The 22671-nt window shown below is 32.1% G+C and overlaps 1 protein-coding gene across 1 annotated transcript in view; it reads left to right on the forward strand.

Annotated features, from left to right (window-relative positions):
* The window catches only part of LOC127738400 (propionyl-CoA carboxylase alpha chain, mitochondrial-like), a 34420-nt gene extending 12322 nt beyond the window's left edge, over window positions 1-22098 (forward strand). Inside the window, exons 9-23 of the mRNA XM_052249640.1 lie at window positions 469-563; window positions 1145-1227; window positions 1834-1971; window positions 2581-2654; window positions 3915-3989; window positions 9740-9808; window positions 11110-11185; window positions 11553-11663; window positions 11847-11949; window positions 12489-12594; window positions 13703-13801; window positions 14571-14624; window positions 14958-15098; window positions 15870-15947; window positions 21666-22098. Of these exons, the coding sequence (XP_052105600.1) occupies window positions 469-563; window positions 1145-1227; window positions 1834-1971; window positions 2581-2654; window positions 3915-3989; window positions 9740-9808; window positions 11110-11185; window positions 11553-11663; window positions 11847-11949; window positions 12489-12594; window positions 13703-13801; window positions 14571-14624; window positions 14958-15098; window positions 15870-15947; window positions 21666-21734 (1371 nt within the window). The 3' untranslated portion in view covers window positions 21735-22098. The remainder of the gene's footprint in view (window positions 1-468; window positions 564-1144; window positions 1228-1833; window positions 1972-2580; window positions 2655-3914; window positions 3990-9739; window positions 9809-11109; window positions 11186-11552; window positions 11664-11846; window positions 11950-12488; window positions 12595-13702; window positions 13802-14570; window positions 14625-14957; window positions 15099-15869; window positions 15948-21665) is intronic.
* The last annotated feature ends 573 nt before the right edge of the window (window positions 22099-22671 follow it).

Here is a 22671-nt window from a genome sequence, read left to right on the forward strand (position 1 = left end):
AGGCATTATTTGCCCTTCCCATAAATAAAGGCACTATTAAATTGACGTAAAAGACCGAAGCAAACTGAATAAATGACATGCTTAAACTATTTACAATAACATATTTAGATAGGTTTGGATGAATCTAAATGATAATTGTACTTATATGTCTTATATGTATACAAAAAATGGCTTATATAACACATTTTAGCATCGTTTGTTTACGTTTCCTTGTTGTGATGATTTTCGGTTTCACAAGCGTGTATTTTCCCGTAAAATGCTTATATTCTTACGTCATCGTTCTATGACGTCGGGTAGCTCATTCATAGAAAAGCATATGACGCTGGAGTACGATCAGAACAGCCCAAACAATATATTCATATTTTACCACAGGTGTGTACTCAAAGCGTTTGAAGAACGTCATGTTAGAATAGTAATACATTGTATAAGTTATTGTCAACTCATACTTAATTCCATATTTATTTTTAGGTGCTTTGTGACAGACATGGCAATGCTTTATGGTTAAATGAGAGAGAATGTTCTATACAAAGAAGAAATCAAAAGGTTATAGAAGAAGCTCCAAGGTACTTTTAAAGTGATATATCTTATATTGTGAATAGAAATTTCTAATAGCATTACATTTAACTTCTGACCATTGTCAAAAAAATGTTAGTATGCATTTCTCTTGGTTAATTTATATCATTTCTATTTATAATCCCACTCTGATAGAGGGCTTTTTGGTCACATTTTTTTTCAGGAACTACAAATCAAAGCTTCTTGAGATTTGTTATCATCCTAAAATGTGGTACAATGCTTAATATGAGCATGCTATATCATGTAATGTGTTTCCACATCTATCACTTATCAACTTCCTGTTTACTGAATACTTGCATATTCTAACACACAATGGCCTGGGGTATCATTAGTGAGCAATCGCTCACAGTCCATCTTCTTTATTACTGCAGTTGTACTAAAATGTGAACCTAGTTTGTTTTTGTATCAATACTGCATATGTCCCTTCTTTTATAGTTTTGCTATTTTGAATCCTTATTTAAACTTTTGAAACCGACGGGTCAAGTGCAAATAATAAACAGTAGCTAGCATGTTTGATATTTGCAATGAAAATTCTTAACTTATGAATATCTGACACTTTTTAATATTTCAGCACATTTGTTGACCCTGACATGAGGAGAGCTATGGGAGAACAGGCCACAACTTTAGCCAAAGCAGTAGGATATGATTCTGCTGGTAAACCATTTATTAAAGTCTTCCTAAAATTCTAGGAGAACATTATAGACTTTTATATGATGATTTCATCCAATTGAAATCGAAAAGAAGTTATATGGGGTAGAAATTCATGACTCAAAATTCTCACACCTCACTGCAAGTTCAAGATGACCCCCAGCATGGTTTGATGTGAATTTTTTTCAGATGTGGATCAAGTTACGTCCAAGCACCATAGAACAGTGATTATAATATGCAATATTATACATTTGTATTTTGAACAAGAGTTAATTGCACTAAACTAAGCAGTGTAATAGCCATTCATGTGCTTAAAATATATCCGATTTTATTTATTTTTATCTTAAAGAAATAGAAATCGAAATCCCCAAAAAAGAAAATTGTTTTGTCCTTTGTCAACTCGAACTGTCAAGTAACAATAACATTGTTGTTATTGTTTTCTGATTGCTGAACACTGAAGCAGATTTTCACTCTGCTTATATAAAACTGTCATTTGTCTTGCACATTCCAATGGTAATGTGAATTAGATCTATCTTTTTAATAACTTTAATATCAGTACAACAGCTTAGATTGATTTTGAAAATGTACACATGTTATTTTTCATTTTATCAGGTACTGTGGAATTTTTAGTTGACTCAAAAAAGAACTTTTATTTTTTGGAAATGAACACGAGGTTACAAGTAGAACATCCAATCACAGAAAGTATTACTGGTATAGATATTGTAAACCAGATGATTAGAGTATCTAGTGGTATGTATTAATTTAGTTTGCATTTATCAATACTCACTCTTTAAGCTCACATCAACTTAGTTGAAATGGACTATCAGAATTCCTGTGTTGTCCATGTCAATTGTTATCTGTGTGCTTGTCCACAGCCAGTTCTCAGAAACAAAATACATACAGACATATATATACTGTAAACCAACTTATTTTCGCAGATACTTTATTTCGCGTTTAGCCCTTTAATACTAGCTCATTTCGTGGCGATTTAAAATTTAAAATTTGTTTGATGTAGTTAAATAAAGAACGATCCAAGTTATGCATATTCCCTGAAGATTTATATTCACATTATTTTTCAAGTCGTGAAATAAATCACTCGCGAAAATTAGTTGGTTTACAATAATTTTGTGTGCAGACTACTTTGTGAAAGGGCTGAGTATGTGCCATTAAACAAGGATCTCAAGTCTACAATTAACTGATGCATAAGTAACCTGTAGTCATGTTACTTAGCATAAAACTTATCTATGGGAGTATGATACCTTCTGCTAAAATAGGTAAATCAGACCTACATTTTATACTCCTTTGACTTATGTTTAGTTGATGTCTTAGTTAGTTCAGTGTTATTTAAATATTTTCCAGGAAACAAGTTATTACATACACAGTCAGACATTCCAATAGATGGTTGGGCATTTGAGTGTAGAGTCTACGCTGAGGTATATATAAAAATAAGAAGATGTGATATGATTGCCAATAAGACAGCTCTCTACCAAAGATCAGATGACGTAGAAGTTAACAACTATAAGTCTGCTATGTTTCTATTACAAAAAAAGTTATGAATTTTCAACAGCATGAATAGAAGGAGGGGTATACATGAATTAGCCAGCAACTTAACAGCACAACACACACCATGTTTTTATTTTATAACTAAATTCAAGAATCTATGATATTCATAAGAGAATTTTTGCTTAAGTTATGGAAAGACAATCATTCACCAGAATAGCTGTAATATCAATAATGAAACATGGGGATTTTAGCTATCGATTTATACATTTTCAGTTCTTCTTCCGGTAAGTGGCCACCGTCAACTGGTTGACTATTCTGCCACATAATTACAGTATGGATTGTCAGGGAAATTTCCAAGTAGTGCATAGCTCTCTTTCAAAAATGTCCATGGACTAAACATTAAATTATTTCAGATCTAGCAAAAGTTTTGTTAGTTAATAAAAAAACTACTATGACTCAGTTATGGTATATTGACTCTACACTACTATGACTCAGTTATGGTATATTGACTCTACAACTTTTGCATAGTTTACTTGTTAATATTTGTTATTAGGTCAGTTCAAGGTGAACCACTTTAGTAAGTCCATGATATTTGGTATGAAGTTATATTAGCATTTGCACATCTCTCTTCCATGGAAATTATATGGTCCTACCACATCTGTCATGTTCTATTTGTTTTGAATTTTTTGCAAGTTTTCATGATAAAGTTTGTGATTATGTCACTTAAAAAAAGGGTAACCATTCATAGTAATTTAAGGATCTTTGGTATGCAGTTCTATTAGCATTGGCACATCTCATTTCCAAGGAGATTATTTGGTCTCAGCCTCTCAGTCATGGTCCATTATTGTGTTAAGTATTGCATTTAACATTTTAAAGTGCTGCCAATTTTAACAGTTTATGTGAACAGAATAACTTGTGATGTTCTTGATATATATGTAAACTTGATCGCAGTGTTAGCCACATCATCTTTGCAGATGAAAACTTAATAAAACAATGAACAACCCATCAGTCAACATGTACTTGATTATTATATCACTTGAATGAATTATTACATACCCAGGTTACAAAGTTTGTACATTTTTCCAGTACAATTTATGAAGACTCACAATGTTCCTTATTGCTAGTTTTAATTGGAATCAGTGATTGCTGCAAAGGCATATTTTCTCATTTCATGCACCCTTTATTTACAGGATCCATACAAGAATTTTGGTATGCCATCAATAGGAAGATTGTACAAGTATATAGAACCTAATCACATAAATAGAGTAAGTAATAACAGTATACTGATTTCTTTTTTATGACCATGTCATTAAAAACATCTATGTGTAGTTGTGGATGCAAACAACTAAAACACTGCCCCTTCCATATATTGGTTATTTTCCTAGTGTTTTGTGAGATTTTGATCTTGTATAATGCACTTAATTATGTATTTAGTCTTATTATCTAAAATGAAATGGGAGATAATTTAAGGTTACAGTAATCCTTCGTTCTTTGAGCTTGTTATTGGATGAACTTGAAAACCATAATATTTTAACAAATTAATATGTTAAATGCATAACTATGTTTTAATCAAGAAGCTACCACCCTTTTTTATGCCCCCGCCATAGCGGAGGGGGCATTAAGTTTTACCCTTGTCAGTCCGTACATACTTCCCAAAGTTGGTTTCTGTTCTCTAACTTTAGTTTGCCTCAACTAAATGTTATGAAACTTATACATAAAGCTTATTACCACAAAATACAGATCAAGTTTGAATTTTGGTGGTGTAACTTTTACCGTTCTTTAGTTATGTCCCTTTATAACTTTATATGATATGCAAGTGGGGGCATCATCTGTGTCCCATGGACACATTCCCAATTTATTAAAGGAGATAAATCACCATTTAAGGTTCCAGAAATACTGTTAAATTGACTGAACAGGAAAATTATTAGCACAGAGACCTAATGGTCTTCACTATTTGACTCTCTGATATGTGACCTAAATAAAAGTAAAAAAAAATCAAAAAGCAAGGTCACCTTTGTCAAACCAGGAGTACCATGTTTTTGTTGAGCCTGCGACTTTTGTCGCAGAAAGCTCGACATAGGGATAGTGATCCGGCGGCGGCGTTAGCTAACTTCTTAAAAGCTTTATATTTTAGAGGGTGGAAGACCTGGATGCTTCATACTTTGTATATGGATGCCTCATGTTACGAAGTTTCCGTCAGTCACATGTCCAATGTCCTTGACCTCATTTTCATGGTTCAGTGACTACTTGAAAAAAAAGTTAAGATTTTTTGTAATGTTAAATTCTCTCTTATTATAAGTAATAGGATAACTATATTTGGTATGTGCGTACCTTGCAAGGTCCTCATGCCCGTCAGACAGTTTTCACTTGACCTCGACCTCATTTCATGGATCAGTGAACAAGGTTAAGTTTTCGTGGTCAAGTCCATATCTCAGATACTATAAGCAATAGGTCTAGTATATTCGGTGTATGGAAGGACTGTAAGGTGTACATGTCCAACTGGCAGGTGTCATCTGACCTTGACCTCATTTTCATGGTTCAGTGGTTATAGTTAAGTTTTTGTGTTTTGGTCTGTTTTTCTTATACTGTATGCAATAGGTCTACTATATTTGGTGTATGGAATGATTGTAAGGTGTACATGTATAGCTGGTAGGTGTCATCTGACCTTGACCTCATTTTCATGGTTCATTGGTAATAGTTGAGTTTTTGTCGAGCCTGCAACTTTTGTCGCAGAAAGCTCGACATAGGGATAGCGATCCGGCGGCGGCGGCTACGGCGGCGGCGGCGTTAGCTAACTTCTTAAAAGCTTTATATTTTAGAAGATGGAAGACCTGGATGCTTCATACTTTGTATATGGATGCCTCATGTTACGAAGTTTCAGTCAGTCACATGTCCAATGTCCTTGACCTCATTTTCATGGTTCAGTGACTACTTGAAAAAAAAGTTCAGATTTTTTGTAATGTTAAATTCTCTCTTATTATAAGTAATAGGATAACTATATTTGGTATGTGCGTACCTTGCAAGGTCCTCATGCCCTTCAGACAGTTTTCACTTGACCTCGACCTCATTTCATGGATCAGTGAACAAGGTTAAGTTTTCGTGGTCAAGTCCATATCTCAGATACTATAAGCAATAGGTCTAGTATATTCGGTGTATGGAAGGACTGTAAGGTGTACATGTCCAACTGGCAGGTGTCATCTGACCTTGACCTCATTTTCATGGTTCAGTGGTTATAGTTAAGTTTTTGTGTTTTGGTCTGTTTTTCTTATACTGTATGCAATAGGTCTACTATATTTGGTGTATGGAATGATTGTAAGGTGTACATGTCTAGCTGGCAGGTGTCATCTGACCTTGACCTCATTTTCATGGTTCAGTGGTCAAAGTTAAGTTTTTGAGTTTTGGTCTTTTTTTCTAATACTGCATGCAATAGGTCAGCTATATTTGGTGTATGGAATGATTGTAAGGTGTACATGTCTAGCTGGCAGGTGTCATCTTACCTTGACCTCATTTTCATGGTTCAGTGGTCAAAGTTAAGTTTTTGAGTTTTGGTCTTTTTTTCTAATACTATATGCAATAGTTCAACTATATTTGGTGTATGGAAATATTTTATGATCTATATGTCAGTCACGCAGGTTTTATTTGACCTTGACCTCATTTTCAAGGTTCATTGCTCAGTGTTAAGTTTTTGTGTTTTCATCTGTTTTTCTTAAACTATAAGCAATAGGTCAACTATATTTGTTGTATGGAAGAATTGTTAGCTGTACATGCCTACCTAGCATGGTTCATCTGACCTTGACCTCATTTTCATGGTTCATTGGTCAATGTTTAGTTTACTTGGTTAATGTTAAGTTTATGTGACAGTTGTAATAAAGCTTTATATTTAGGACTATCAACATAATATCAATGATTAGTAAAGAAGGCGAGACATTTCAGCGTGTGCACTCTTGTTGTGTTTTGGTCTGTTTTTCTTATACTGTATGCAATAGGTCTACAATATTTGATGTATGGAATGATTGTAAGGTGTACATGTCTAGCGGGCAGGTGTCATCTGACCTTGACCTCATTTTCATGGTTCAGTGGTCAAAGTTAAGTTTTTGAGTTTTGGTCTTTTTTTCTAATACTGCATGCAATAGGTCTACTATATTTGGTGTATGGAATGATTGTAAGGTGTACATGTCTAGCTGGCAGGTGTCATCTGACCTTGACCTTATTTTCATGGTTCAGTGGTCAAAGTTAAGTTTTTGAGATTTGATCTTTTTTTCTAATACTATATGCAATAGTTCAACTACATTTGGTATATGGAAATATTTTATGATCTATATGTCAGTCACGCAGGTTTTTTTTTACCTTGACCTCATTTTCAAGGTTCATTGCTCAGTGTTAAGTTTTTGTGTTTTGGTCTGTTTTTCTTAAACTATAAGCAAAAGGTCAACCATATTTGTTGTATGGAAGAATTGTTAGCTGTACATGCCTGCCTAGCATGGTTCATCTGACCTTGACCTCATTTTCATGGTTCATTGGTCAATGTTTAGTTTACTTGGTTAATGTTAAGTTTATGTGACAGTTGTAATAAAGCTTTATATTTAGGACTATCAACATAATATCAATGATTAGTAAAGAAGGCGAGACATTTCAGCGTGTGCACTCTTGTTTTAAAAACATACCTAGCAATCCTTTATTTTTAGGATTAAATACATGTAGAACATATGCTACCAATGGCTACAATTTTCAACAACAAAAAATGATTTATCACATGTCACAACCATTTCATTAAAGTACCAAGCAACCATATATTTTTATACGACCGTAAAAAAATTTTGTGGTCGTATATTGGTATGACGTTGGCGTCGTCGTCGTCCGAAGACACATTGGTTTTCGCACTCTAACTTTAGTTTAAGTGAATGGATCTTTTTGAAATTTTACCATAAGGTTAAATACCACAAAAGGAAGGTTGGGATTGATTTTGGGGGTTATGGTACCAACAGTTAAGGAATTAGGGGCCAAAAAGGGGCCAAAAATAAGCATTTTCTAGTTTCCAGACAATAACTGTGGAACGGTGTATGGATCTCTCTGAAATTATACTACAAGTTTCCATACCACAAAGGGATGGTTAGGATTTGCTTTGGGGGGTTATGGCTCAAACCGTTTAGGAATTAGGGGCAAAAAAGGGGGAAAAACAAGGTTGTCCTGGTTAATGGACAAATACTTTAGTACAAAACATAATTTAAAGCAGTGTAAGGGAGATAAATCAAATACATCATTGAAATTATCTCCCTTACACTGCTTTTAAATTATGTATAAAGTAATGGTTAATGAACAATAAAGATAATTTAAAACAGTGTAAGGGAGGTAATCCAAATACAACGTTTTGGTTACTTCCCTTACACTGCTTTTAAATTATGTTTAAAGAAATGCATATTTATAAAGGAAGACCAGTAAAAATATCTGCAAATGTTGCATCATTTTTTTTTACAAAAAAATCCATATGAAAGATTTGACACTATATTTTTAATTCTATTATAAAATAGATTAAGTTAGCACTATGGTAAATTTAAATGGGTAATTATGGTTGCCAACTCCATTGGAAATTTGAATTGAGATTATCACCATATCTTGAGGGAAAGAATTTTTTTGGGGGAAAAAAGGGGGGGGGGGATAAAAAGAAATTGTGGGGGGTCAATTTTTTCTCATTTCAGATTTCAGAAATTAAAAAGAATTATTCTTCAAATATTATATTTTTTTCAAATTTCAAATATTGAAAAATTTCAAGAAGTAATCTTTTATTGTACAGTATGGCGCATTAGATTTGTTAAATCTTTGATCACATTTATTTATTTGTTATGCCGAATCTAACAGTGTATTTAGATTTTTAATTTTGGGTCCAGTTTTCAAAATAGTCTACATTAAGGTCCAAAGGGTCCAAAATTAAACTTTGTTTGATTTTAGCAAAAATTGAATATATGAGGTTCTTTGATATGCTGAATCTAAACATGTATTTAGATTTTTGATTTTTGGCCCAGTTTTCAAGTTGGTCCAAATTGGGGTCCAAAATTAAACTTTGTTTGATTTCAACAAAAATTGAATATATGGGGTTCTTTGATATGCTGAATCTAACCATGTATTTAGATTTTTTATTTGTGGACCCCGTTATCAAATTGGTTCATATTGAGGTCAAAAGGGTCCAAAATTAAACTTTGTTTGATTTCATCAAAAATTGAATTATTGGGGTTCTTTGATATTCCAAATCTAACCGTGTTTTTAGATGTTTAATTTGGGTCCATGCGTTTTTTAAATTGGTCTTCATTGAGGTCCAAAGGGTCCAAAATTAAACTTAGTTTGATTTTAACAAAAATTGAATTCTTGGGGTTCTTTGATATGCTGAATCTAAACATGTGTTTAGATTTTTGATTATGGGCCCAGTTTTCAAGTTGGTCCAAGTTGGGGTCCAAAATTAAACTTTGTTTGATTTCAACAAAAATTGAATATATGGGGTTCTTTGATATGCTGAATCTAACCATGTATTTTGATTTTGGACATTGGACCATAATAGGTAAATTAAAAAAATTCAAGTTCTTAGACCACATTCTTTCTGTGTCAGAAACCTATGCTGTTTCAAATATTTAATAACAATCCAAATTCAGAGCTGTATCAAGCTTGAATGTTGTGTCCATACTTGCCCCAACTGTTCAGGGTTCGACCTCTGCGGTCGTATCAAGCTGCGCCCCAGCGAAGCATTTTATTTGATTTGGTAGAGTATGGGCTACAATATGGTGCAATTTCAATCGAACAGGGCACTTCATAACTTTCTGTTTACCAAGTCCCTAATAACCAAATATTTTAGGACTCTCAAAAGTTCATGCTTTTACAAAAGATTTCTAAACACAAAAGACCTTTTTTGTTCTCTGACCAAATATCCTTTTAATATATTATTATTATTTGTATGATTCTCTTGTGCAAGTTTACAGTAAATCAGTATATGTAATATAATAATTGTGTATACATGTATTTGTTACAGGTGCGTTGTGATAGTGGTATACAGGAGGGTAGTGAGATCAGTATTTACTACGATCCAATGATCTGTAAAGTAAGTTTCTATCATTTATACAAAGTACTATTTTACCTAACCATTTATGTATTTTATAACCTTTTGTTCACTTATTCTCAGTTCTATATTGTTGGACAGTTATCCAGAAGGCTTTGCATGTTTCAGATGAAAAAAGTGATTATGCTTAACGACAAAATAATGCAATACTCTACATTTAGAAATAATGTGTGCATTTATTGTTGCGAATCCTTGTACTGGGAAAAATGCAAAATCTAATTAATGCGATTACAAAAATTTTATGAATGAAAAATCACTAGAGATCAGTTATTATGAATGCAAGTGTTTATTTTTGTGAACCTGATACTGTCACATTTTTTGCATCAGTGAAAACATTACAATAATATCTGAATTTACAGATCACTGTAAAAAAACAACATCATTTTTGCAGAATGCTGAAGCAGAACATATCAATTTGCTAATCATCAGTTTCTACTGTGACACAATAGCTATACTCTTCAGTGGCGGATCCAGAACTTTTCATAAGGGGGGCCCGCTGACTGACCTAAGGGGGGCCCCGCTCCAGTCATGCTTCAGTGATTCCCTATATAATCAACCAAATTTGTCCCACAAAACGGGGGGGGGGCCCAACTATTTGCCCTTGATGAAACGATTTGACCGCAAGCGTCATTATATTTCGCAGAATTTCAACTGTAGCTATAGGATTGGAGGATGTTGAGAATACCGCAGGAGTTATGACGTCGCGTTTTACCTATTGTATCTAGGGTTGACGTCAGTGCGGGACGTAGCCTTAGCAATCAGAATATATATGAAGTAAACGTTAAACAGTATGGTTGGGTTTCTGCTTTTTTATTACAATAGTTGATTTAGCTCCGACATTTATTGTCTGTTGTTTCTTTCGGTATAATAAAACCCTTACTGACTGGATATTTGTGGAATGGTAAGTTTATTGTCCCCTCGGCTATGCCTCAGGGCAATAGTTGCACCCCGGATTACAATAAACTTACTATTCCACTCATACCCAGTCAATAAGTATAAACTACATTAAAGGTAGAATAGAAAAAGTCAGAAAAATTATAGGAAAGAATGCTAGCTTTTATTGAGATCTACTTGTTCAACCCCTGATTAATTGGAGCATGTAGAGCCGGGATCATACATACTCTAAATCTGCTTAAAATCTGAAGTTCTTATAATCCTGCTGTATAAATAAAGTTTGATAATTCTGTATTTATTAAATTACATATATCATTGTGTACCATTATTTATTACCAAAACATGAAAATGTACTGACTGATTTAAAGTTATATTTTACATGTTTACAGTTAGTGACTTATGGTGATAACAGACAGGCAGCTTTGGATACCATGGTAACAGCTCTAGATTCCTATGTTATTAGAGGTAATCATTTGATTAAAAAAAATCTTTTATTTAACAAATTATAGCATTGCTTTAGTTATTTCAGTTGTTTATAGATGTATCAACAATTAACCATAATTTTAAAGTCATGATTTAGTTAGGTATATTTATGCTGCAGTGATTATAGAATATCTGGTTTAATCATGTCACTTTTGCTGCGCCTGTATCCAGTCATACATTATAACAATTGGCTGTAGTTCACTACAATGACATTTGCCGTGCAGTGTACCATTATGAACTTTTCCCACTCTAACTGTAGTATGTAATGCCAAATTTTTGTAATTTTTTTTTAATGTTTTTTCAGTAATTATATAAAAAATGTATATTGAGTTTCTTTTCTTTTCCACAGGTGTTACACATAATATTCCATTATTACGTGATATTGTGACAGAGAAAAGCTTTGTAGCTGGTGATATCAGTACTAACTATCTGCCATCAGTGTATCCAGATGGTTTTCCAGGTAAATATTGAATACAAGCAATTAAAAGATTAAGTTTCAACTGTACATTGTATTTGCTTTTAATAATAATATATCGTAATGATTAGTGACAGAAGAAACCTTTCTTGTAAATTAAATAATTTCTGAAATAAACTATTATTTTTGTCTCATTTATTTCGGATCATAAATTAATTGTATTTCCAGGTAAAATTCTGTCAGAGGATGAAAACAATGAGTTATGTGCAATGGCAGTTGCTATATACATCAAAGATCAGCTAGTAGCAAGAACCTTTACTAACCAATCTAGGTAAATAAGTATTCTTATAAAGCACGACAAGATACATAAAACTAAAAAGCAGGCCTTTAATCAGAGGGGAAATGATATCTATAAACCTTTCTATATATTTGTTATAATTCTAATGGGATCTAAGAGGGAGAAGATTTATTAATTGATTTGATGTGCAAATTTTTCAAAAATGATGTTTATCACAAAGAATTTATAACAACTGTCAACGACTAATCTGTTTGTCTTACACTGTATGAACGTAATTTCCATGAAATAATCACTGGTACTATTAACTGACAATAGTATACTTATATCACTCACAAATTTACCAGCCTACATAAAAATGTGATGTATGTGTTAAATGTTATTGTTGTTAAAGGTACAATAGCAAATGAATATTACTGAAAGGATTTTTCAGCAAGTATTTAGAAATGGTGTTTGAAAAAGTAAACCTTGTGGACTGCATGGTATAGAAGATATACTTGTGCAATATCTCTTGTTGATTTTTTGATCTTACAGTGGCAGTAGTAAAGTCTAAATTGATATTTTTTTTTCCAAAGAATCCCAATGGATACAAATACTCCAAAGGAATGGCCTTTAGTTGTAAATCAACCAGATGGCAAGTCTGTGTTGGTGAAAGCAACCTTGACAGATGGACAGATTAATGTAAGTATAATAAACACTTCAAAATCTGTTAAAACATATAGATTAATCCTTAAACTTGCATGGAATATTTGATGTTGACTGACTCAGAAGCTGCCATGTTTAAAATTAAACAATCTATAACTTTAAAGTTACTTAAATATTTTTATTTTATTTCGAAGGTCTGTTCTTAAATTAATGAGAGAGTCTTAACCAAAAGCTATTAATGGCTGATATATAAAAATAAAAAGATTTGATGTGCCAATGAGACAACTGAGAGTTCTTAAATAATTGGTTTAGCCCTTCCACATGCTTAAGGGCATACGATACAGTTACAGGGGATGTAATGACGTTGCTAACGTAAATTGTTATTTTCGCGATGTGAAACAGTGACTTATCGGGAAAAGATGCAGTTTTTGACTGATTTTTATCATTCAAACTGTTTTAACTTGAAAACGAGTTCATGGACCCCTCTTTTTTAAAATGACATTTGGTTTGATTACATATGAAGATTATGTGTACCAATTTTCATGAAAAAGTCAATAGTGCATTTTTTTTTTTAATTTGATAAATATACAGCAAAAATTGACGTTTTTTTCTACATTCATGAACATTTTAAATATGAGTTATTTGTAGAAATAAAATGTACAAATTTATAGAACATTTGTATAAAACAGAAATTACAAATAATTTAACAAAAAACAGCTTGTGTTTATCTTTTAAAACAAAAAAGTTATGTATTTCTGTCGAAAGGAAAAATACGTCCACAAATCTGAATATTGAGGAAATATCTGAAATTTCAACCTCAATTTACTCATAAAGTAGCACATTATGGTATATTTTTTATTACATATTTGATTTAATAAGGTAAAAAATAGCCTATATGCAAATTTTCATCAAAATTTCATTACGGGATCTAAACTGTATCGTATGCCCTTAAGAGCTTGCCTGACTTTTAGATTAGAGCTTCACACATTGTATAAACAATTATTTATTGTAGAAGACTGTATCTTAACCTCTGTGTGTATGGAAAAAAGTTATGCTTTATTTTTTTTCAACGTAAGCCTTTTTCGTATATTAAGTGAAGGACAAAATATATTTTTGATTTACTGAAATTTGTTGTCCTTTATAGATGGACATTGGAGGAAGAACAATATCATTATCAAGTGACATTAATTTTTCTACACCATTGATAGAAACAGACATCAATGGAAACCATAGGATCTTCCAGGTATTATATGAGATTTTTCGGTTATCATGATCAAGTCTTTCATATAGACGACTTTCGAAAATGTGCACGTTCTCACAAATTTCTTATGTCATAATAAGAATCGATTGTTCGATGACGTGGTATATGCGGATTTTATTCGGGTCAACTTGTGTAACTCATGCATAAAAAACAACACAAGAGAGGTGTATTGTAACCTAACTTTTATGAAAATTATATTTAAATTGTGTTTGAATTGATATTATCTCTCGTTGAAGAAGGATAAGTCATGTAAGGGCTTATAAAAAGGTTGTGATTCTTGTCCATACTTTTCTTGTAGCTTGAAGATAAAAATTTCTTATTCCTTTATCATTCATTCTTTAAAACCTGATTTTGTTTAAAATTCATATTCGATATCTCTACCTAACTAGGGTTATAAAGTAAATCCATGTTTCACATAATGTGACCAAAATGGGAGTTTCACTGGTCAATGAACTATAAGTTAACAAAATGGGAGTAATACTGGTCACTGAATTATAAGTTACTTAAATTAATTGTATATATTTTTATGCTATAGATGTATTTTAGATATTGGTTTACATATATAATTATACAGCGGATAGTAGTAGCTTTACAAAACAGGATTGATAAATGAATGAAATTGAAAATTTTTAAGTAGAATGTAAAAAAATAGTAATACATGTCATATTTACATTACATAGTCATTTAATTTCCTAGACATCATTTGAAGAACTGTCATTGCAGAAATCAAAAAAATCTTTTATCTTTTCAGCTTTCACAAAGAATTGGTGGAGGAAAGTATAATCTCAGATTTTTTGGCACTGTGGTAGGTTTTATTATATTTTTTTTTCATTTTTTTTGTTCAATATTTATTAAATTTTATATCTCACTTTATTCTTCTACCTCTTATAAGCAGTTATATAAAAAAAAAAACATTTCTCTCATTTTTATTGAAAAATATTTTTGAAGGTAGCAAACTTATAATTGTTAAACTTTTTTTGTCTTGTTTCATGTTTTTTTATCACAAATATAAAATACAAATGACTATTTCATCTTTATGCTTTCTGTGTGTGATAAGAAAATAATGTAATTATAATCATACAATTACCAATAACAAATCCTTTTGATGTTAAAATATGCAAATCTTTCATTTCATCAGTTCCCTGTATCAGTTATGGATGAGTTCACCAGTGAAATGTTGGAGTACTTGCCTGAAAGGGCAGAGGCAGATAGCTCAACCCAGATTACCGCACCTATGCCAGGAATGTTGAAATCAGTTTCAGCCAAAGTTGGAGATCCGGTAAAAAATAATTAAAATTTCAAATTATTTAATTCATAAGTTATTACCACATAGAGATTAAATTATTTCTTCTATACCTAATCAGATTTATAGTTTACTTTAAGTTGGACCAATGGAGTTTTTTGAGGGACCATATGTGTGTCCAAGGAAACATCCTTTTCCTGCCAAAGGTTGTGGTTCTCACTGAGCACTCTGGCTCCCTCGAACATTAAAATATGACAACCATAATATAGCCAAAAGAACTGGATGTGGGGTTAAACACCAAGGATCAACCAATCAACCAAGTAAACATCGAAAGCCAATCTTGAAAAAAACACCAAAGCCAATCTTGAAAAAAACATTGGTTCACAACCATTTAACATTCCATTGAGAAGAGTACTTCTATTGTCAGAAAGCAGTGGTCACATGAACAAGTTCTCAGATCACTAGCTTAAGCTAAGATTTTTTTGAGTTGAGAGTTTGTTGATAATGCATGCAATATACCAGTAGTCACATGAGATGGTATGTTAATCTATCTAGCAGTGATATTGCCTTTGGCTCTTCAGATATCATCAGTGATGAATGTTCCTTTCAGTATATATATTCATGTATATTTTTTTTTTAAATATCTGTATTATTTAAGAAATGTATCAAATGCATTTAACAGAGGCAAGACAAATCATTGTTTTCAATTATATCCATTGTGAAAGACTTTGTAGGTCAGTTGGTGATTTAATGAAAAAATTAAGATTATGCAGGAGGTCTTGAATAAATTATAAATTTAATTTTCAGGTATCTGAAGGTCAGGAGGTTTGTGTATTGGAGGCCATGAAAATGCAGAACAGCCTAGTGGCAGCTAAAACTGGAAAGGTGTGATTTATATATTTTTTTTGCATATTTATTATGTTTGTTATACAAATTTAGAGTTGATTTTTCCTTCCTTTTTAACAGGTATGGCCCTATGATGTATGAATTAAAATGAAACAGAAATTATAAAAAAATCTGATTAATTATTGCAAAGGAAGTATAACAAAGTATTTCTCAAGAATCAGTTGGTGTTTACCTTGCAATTTTTGCAAAGTGAACTGTCCCATTGAATAATTACAAAAGCTATTGTTCTCTGTGGAGTCCTTCAATGAAACTTCAATGTCTCCTTTAAAACCCAATTATTTACTGATTAATTTGACTATACGACTATACAAAAAATAAACTAATGCCAATACTGAATAATGACACACAATGTCAGAGAGAGAGATACTGGTAATAGTTACAAATTATTATCAACAATAGACTACCGAAGTATGAATTTTAATTTTATTTGGTCTGTACAGAAAAATAAAAATAGAAGTTATGAGGAAGCTGTAAACAATTTTTTAAATGATGCACAATTATAGTTTATAGTGATAACACTTAGTCTGGTATGGCAATGTGGTCAACATTTCCCTCATACAAACTTACTAAACAACATACTATTATTACAGTAGAAATAAATTAGTTGATATTGATAAATACAACATAACATTATTCAGTTTTGATAATTGTATTTTCATCACTAGAAGTTTATTTTTATGCCCCGCCCCCACCCCCCCCCCCCCCCCCCCCCCCCGTAGTTGTGGGGGCATTAAGTTTTACCCTTGTCCGTCTGTACGTATGTCCGAAAATTGGTTTCTGTTCTCTAACTTAAGTTTGCCTCAACCAAATGTTATGAAACTTCTACACAATGCTTATTACCACAAAACACAGATCAAGTTTTAATTTTGGTGGCGTCACTTTAACCGTTCTAGAGTTATGCCCTTTATAAATGGAAAAATTGCAAAATTTTTAGTTTCCGTTCTCTAACTTAAGTTTGCCTCTACCAAATGTTATGAAACTTATACACAATACTTATTACCACAAAATACAGATCAAGTTTGAATTTTGGTGGCGTCACTTTAACTGTTCTAGAGTTATGCCCCTTTATAAATGGAAAAATTGCAAAATGTTAAGTTTCCGTCCTCTAACTTAAGTTTGCCTCAACCAAATGTTATGAAACTTATACACAATGCTTATTACGACAAAACACAGATCAAGTTTGAATTTTGGTGGCGTCACTTTAACTGTTCTAGAGTTATGCCCCTTTATAAATGGAAAAATTGCCAAATTTTTATTTTCTTCTAAATATCAAGTAATTTTTATACGACCGCAAAAAAATTTTGTGGTCGTTTATTGGTATGACGTTGGCGTCGTCGTCGTCGTCGTCGTCGTCGTCCGGCGTCGTCGTCCGGCGTCGTCGTCCGAATACATATTGGTTTTCGCACTCTAACTTTAGTTTAAGTGAATGGATCTTTTTGAAATTTGACCATAAGGTTAAATACCACATAAGGAAGGTTGGGATTGATTTTGGGGGTTATGGTACCAACAGTTAAGGAATTAGGGGCCAAAAAGGGGCCAAAAATGAGCATTTTCTAGTTTCCAGACAATAACTGTGGAACGGTGTATGGATCTCTCTGAAATTATACTACAAGTTTCCATACCACAAAGGGATGGTTAGGATTTGCTTTGGGGGGTTATGGCTCAAACCGTTTAGGAATTACGGGCAAAAAAGGGGGAAAAACAAGGTTGTCCTGGTTAATGGACAAATACTTTAGTACAAAACATAATTTAAAGCAGTGTAAGGGAGATAAATCAAATACATCATTGAAATTATCTCCCTTACACTGCTTTTAAATTATGTATAAAGTAATGGTTAATGAACAATAAAGATAATCTAAAACAGTGTAAGGGAGGTAATCCAAATACAATGTTTTGGTTACTTCCCTTACACTGCTTTTAAATTATGTTTAAAGAAATGCATATTTATAAAGGAAGACCAGTAAAAATATCTGCAAATGTTTTCATCTTTTTTTTTTACAAAAAAATCCATATGAAAGATTTGACACTATATTTATATTAATTCTATTATAAAATAGATTAAGTTAGCACTATGGTAAATTTAAATGGGTAATTATGGTTGCCAACTCCATTGGAAATTTGAATTGAGATTATGACCATATCTTGAGGGAAAGATTTTTTTGGGGAAAAAGAGGGGGAGAATAAAAAGAAATTGTGGAGGGCCAATTTTTTCTCATTTCAGATTTCAGAAATTAAAAAGAATTATTCTTCAAATATTATTTTTTTTTTCAAATTTCAAATATTGAAAAATTTCAAGAAGTAATCTTTAATTGCACAGTATGGCGCATTAGATTTGTAAAATCTTTGATCACATTTATTTATTTGTTATGCCGAATCTAACAGTGTATTTAGATTTTTAATTTTGGGTCCAGTTTTCAAATTGGTCTACATTAATGTCCAAAGGGTCCAAAATTAAACTTTGTTTGATTTTAGCAAAAATTGAATATATGAGGTTCTTTGATATGCTGAATCTAAACATGTATTTAGATTTTCGATTTTTGGCCCAGCTTTCAAGTTGGTCCAAATTGGGGTCCAAAATTAAACTTTGTTTGATTTCAACAAAAATTGAATATATGGGGTTCTTTGATATGCTGAATCTAACCATGTATTTAGATTTTTTATTTGTGGACCCCGTTATCTAATTGATTCATATTGAGGTCAAAAGGGTCCAAAATTAAACTTTGTTTGATTTCATCTAAAATTGAATTATTGGGGTTCTTTGATATTCCAAATCTAACCGTGTATTTAGGTTTTTAATTTTGGGTCCTGTTTTTTAAATTGGTCTACATTGAGGTCCAAAGGGTCCAAAATTAAACTTAGTTTGATTTTGACAAAAATTTAATTCTTGGGGTTCTTTGATTTGCTGAATCTAAACTTGTGTTTAGATTTTTGATTATGGGCCCAGTTTTCAAGTTGGTCCAAGATAGGGTCCAGTATTTAAACTTTGTTTGATTTCAACAAAAATTGAATATATGGGGTTCTTTGATATGCTGAATCTAAACATGTATTTAGATTTTTGATTATGGGCCCAGTTTTCAAGTTGGTCCAAATTGGGGTCCAAAATTAAACTTTGTTTGATTTCAACAAAAATTGAATATATGAGGTTCTTTGATATGCTGAATCTAACCATGTATTTAGATTTTTTATTTGTAGGCCCCGCTATCAAATTGGTTCATATTGAGGTCAAAAGGGTCCAAAATTAAACTTTGTTTGATTTCATCGAAAATTGAATTATTGGGGTTCTTTGATATGCCAAATCTAACCGTGTTTTTAGATTTTTAATTTGGGTTCCGTTTTTTAAATTGGTCTTCATTGAGGTCCAAAGGGTCCAAAATTAAACTTAGTTTGATTTTAACAAAAATTGAATTCTTGGGGTTCTTTGATATGCTGAATCTAAACATGTGTTTAGATTTTTGATTATGGGCCCAGTTTTCAAGTTGGTCCAAGTTGGGGTCCAAAATTAAACTTTTTTTGATTTCAACAAAAATTGAATATATGGGGTTCTTTGATATGCTGAATCTAACCATGAATTTAGATTTTTTATTTGTGGGCCCCGCTATCAAATTGGTTCATATTGAGGTCAAAAGGGTCCAAAATTAAACTTTGTTTGATTTCATCAAAAATTGAATATATGGGGTTCTTTGATATGCTGAATCTAAACATGTATTTTGATTTTGGACATTGGACCATAATAGGTAAATTAAAAAAATTCAAGTTCTTAGACCACATTCTTTCTGTGTCAGAAACCTATGCTGTGTCAAATATTTAATAACAATCCAAATTCAGAGCTGTATCAAGCTTGAATGTTGTGTCCACACTTGCCCCAACTGTTCAGGGTTCGACCTCTGCGGTCGTATCAAGCTGCGCCCCAGCGAAGCATTTTATTAAAATTGGAGTTATCATCCTTTGTCCATGATTATAGTTGAATCAATTACAGTCAATGCTTTATACAATGCAATGTTTAATTTTGACTTCCACTGATAAAAAACAGATCAAGTTGAATTTGGGTAGTGTCACTTTAACCATTATTGAGTTATGCCATTTATAATTGAAAGATTGCAAAATTTTTAGTTTCCATTCTGTAACTTAAGTTTGTCCAAACCAAACATTATGAAACCTATTCACAATATTTATTACCACAAAACTAAAGATTTTTTTGTTTGCGTTTTCTAACTTTAGTTTGCCTCAACCAAATGTTATGAAACTTATACACAATGCTTATTACTACATAATACAGATTAAGTACGAAATTTGGTGGCGACACTTTTACCATTCTTGAGTTATGTCCCTTTATAAACATAAAAATTGCTGAATTTTTCGTTTCCGTTCTCTAACTTTAGTTTGTCTCAACCAAATGTTATAAAACTTATACACAACCGTTCTAGAGTTGTGTGTGTTTACAAATAGAAAAATTGCTGAATTTTTAGTTTCTGTTCTCTACTTAAGTTAGCCTAAACCAAATGTTATGAGACTTACACACAATGCTTATTACCACAAAACTCAGATCAAGTTCAAATTTGGGTAGTGTCACTTTTACCGTTCTTCAGTTATGTCCCTTTATAAATATATATGTAAGCGGGGGCATCATCTGTGTCCACCTGTGGACACTATCCACATTTATTTTTTATACATCCAAATTAATCAGTATAAGATGTAAGGATAGTGATTCACCGTTTCAATTTGGGTAGAAGAAATCAAGACTAGCTGGCTCTGAAGTCTGCCCCAAGTTTTTATACGACCGCAAACAAATTTTGCGGTCTTTTTTTGCGGTCGTATATTGGTATCAAGTTGTCGTCGTCCTCATCCGAAGACACTTGGTTTCCGGACAATGACTTTAGTATTAGTTAATAGAAATCACACAAGGTTTATAACCACAAAAGGAAGGTTGGGATTGATTTTGGGGGTTATTGTCCTAACAGTTTAGGAATTAGGGGCCAAAAAAGGGGCCCAAATAAGCATTTTTCTAGTTTTCAGACAATAACTTGTGGAATGGTGTATGGATTACTCTGAAATTGTACAACAAGTTTCCATACCACAAAGGGATGGTTAGAATTAGCTTTGGGGGGTAATGGCTCAAACTGTTTAGGAATTAGGGGCTAAAAAAGGGGAAAAAACAAGGGTTTCCTTGTTAATGGACAATCACTTTTAAGTACAATGTTAAATTTGGATTACCCCCCTTACACTGCTTTAAAATTATGTATAAAGAAATTTTGTATTGTCAATGTCTTGAGGTGATTAGCTGTCAATTTATTTTTAGAAGTTACTAACAAAACTGCTGATTAAAGATATATTATTTTTAGACATGATTATGTATGTCATTTTCTATTTTAAGACTTTTATGATGTATTTAAATGGGTAATTATGGTTGCAAACTCCATTGTATATTTGAGATAATGACCATATCTTGAGGGAAAAATTTTTATTTTGGAAAAAGGGGAGGGGGGAGGTGAAAAAAAATGGGGGGGGGGGGGGGAGGGACAATTTTTTTTTCTCATTACAGATTTCAGAAATTAATAAGAAAATGTCTTCAAATTCTTTTGGGTCATTTGCTGCATTAAATGCAGCTTGTCAGATTCCATAATGATTTGCTGTCTGCATAAACTATCTTGTTATAAAAAGTATACATATGTGTTGAAAATGTCTTTTAATTTATTACAGATAAAGGCAGTTTATTTTAAAGAAGGACAGACAGTTGATGAAGGAGATGTTATTGTTGAATTGGAGTGAATTGTAGTCAGTTATATTTATCATGATATTCCCCTTGTGGATGCAAGCAATGAGGTCATCGAGACAGGACTTATTTTTTTAAAATCAAAAGTGCTGTTGTGTGTGTGCTTAAGCTGTATGCTGAAGTACAGATTGGAGAACAAAAACAATCTTATATTAGGTATGCAGTTTTAAAGTTGGTGTAATTTTTGTATTTTTTATTTATAAAGTTTTGAGAAGGAAAAGTTTAGACTAATGAAATTAGAACATTTAAGTGATCTGTTTGTGTCATAAAAAGTAGGATCTATTTTCTTGTTAGAAGGGTCTAAATACAGCACGAACAACATTTTCCAAAAGACCAAAAAAATGAAAAAAGTATATTTTATATATACTGTGGATTCATTTTTATTCGTGGTATACCAATTTTCGTGGGTTTCGTGGGTCACAGCGAACCACGAATTTAAGAATTCAACGAAGAATAATCCCGAGAAATATGTATGGAGTCGGATGTTTATTTCCGGTTATGTTATGCAGTTCTAGTATAGTGTTGACTAGCGATAAACATTGTAACATAACACGTGTTTTTATTGAAAGAAGATACAAGTATTTTGATTAAATCAATAATAAATATATCGAATATCAGTGATAATTTACTTTTTAAAATTGATTAAAACTGTTCATGGAAAATAACTGCAAGTTGTTAATTACCGTGTCATAGTTTGGTTTACTGGTGATTAAAAATCAATAGGATTAAGTACGGGGATATTGCCCGTAGGTAATATTGTTTATGACAGGAACATTTATTTTCACACCTTTTACTTATATGACTGTTTATTGTATTGTGATTAGGGAAATTAGCTTTTAATCATAGAGTTTTGAATGCCTTATAAAATTCCGACAAGAATTCATAAATTGTAAAACAAACAAATAATTAGTTGTCTCTGTACATTATTGTAAT

The sequence above is a fragment of the Mytilus californianus genome, unplaced genomic scaffold (genome assembly GCF_021869535.1).
Source record: "Mytilus californianus isolate M0D057914Y unplaced genomic scaffold, xbMytCali1.0.p SCAF_4, whole genome shotgun sequence".
NCBI lineage: Eukaryota > Metazoa > Mollusca > Bivalvia > Mytilida > Mytilidae > Mytilus > Mytilus californianus.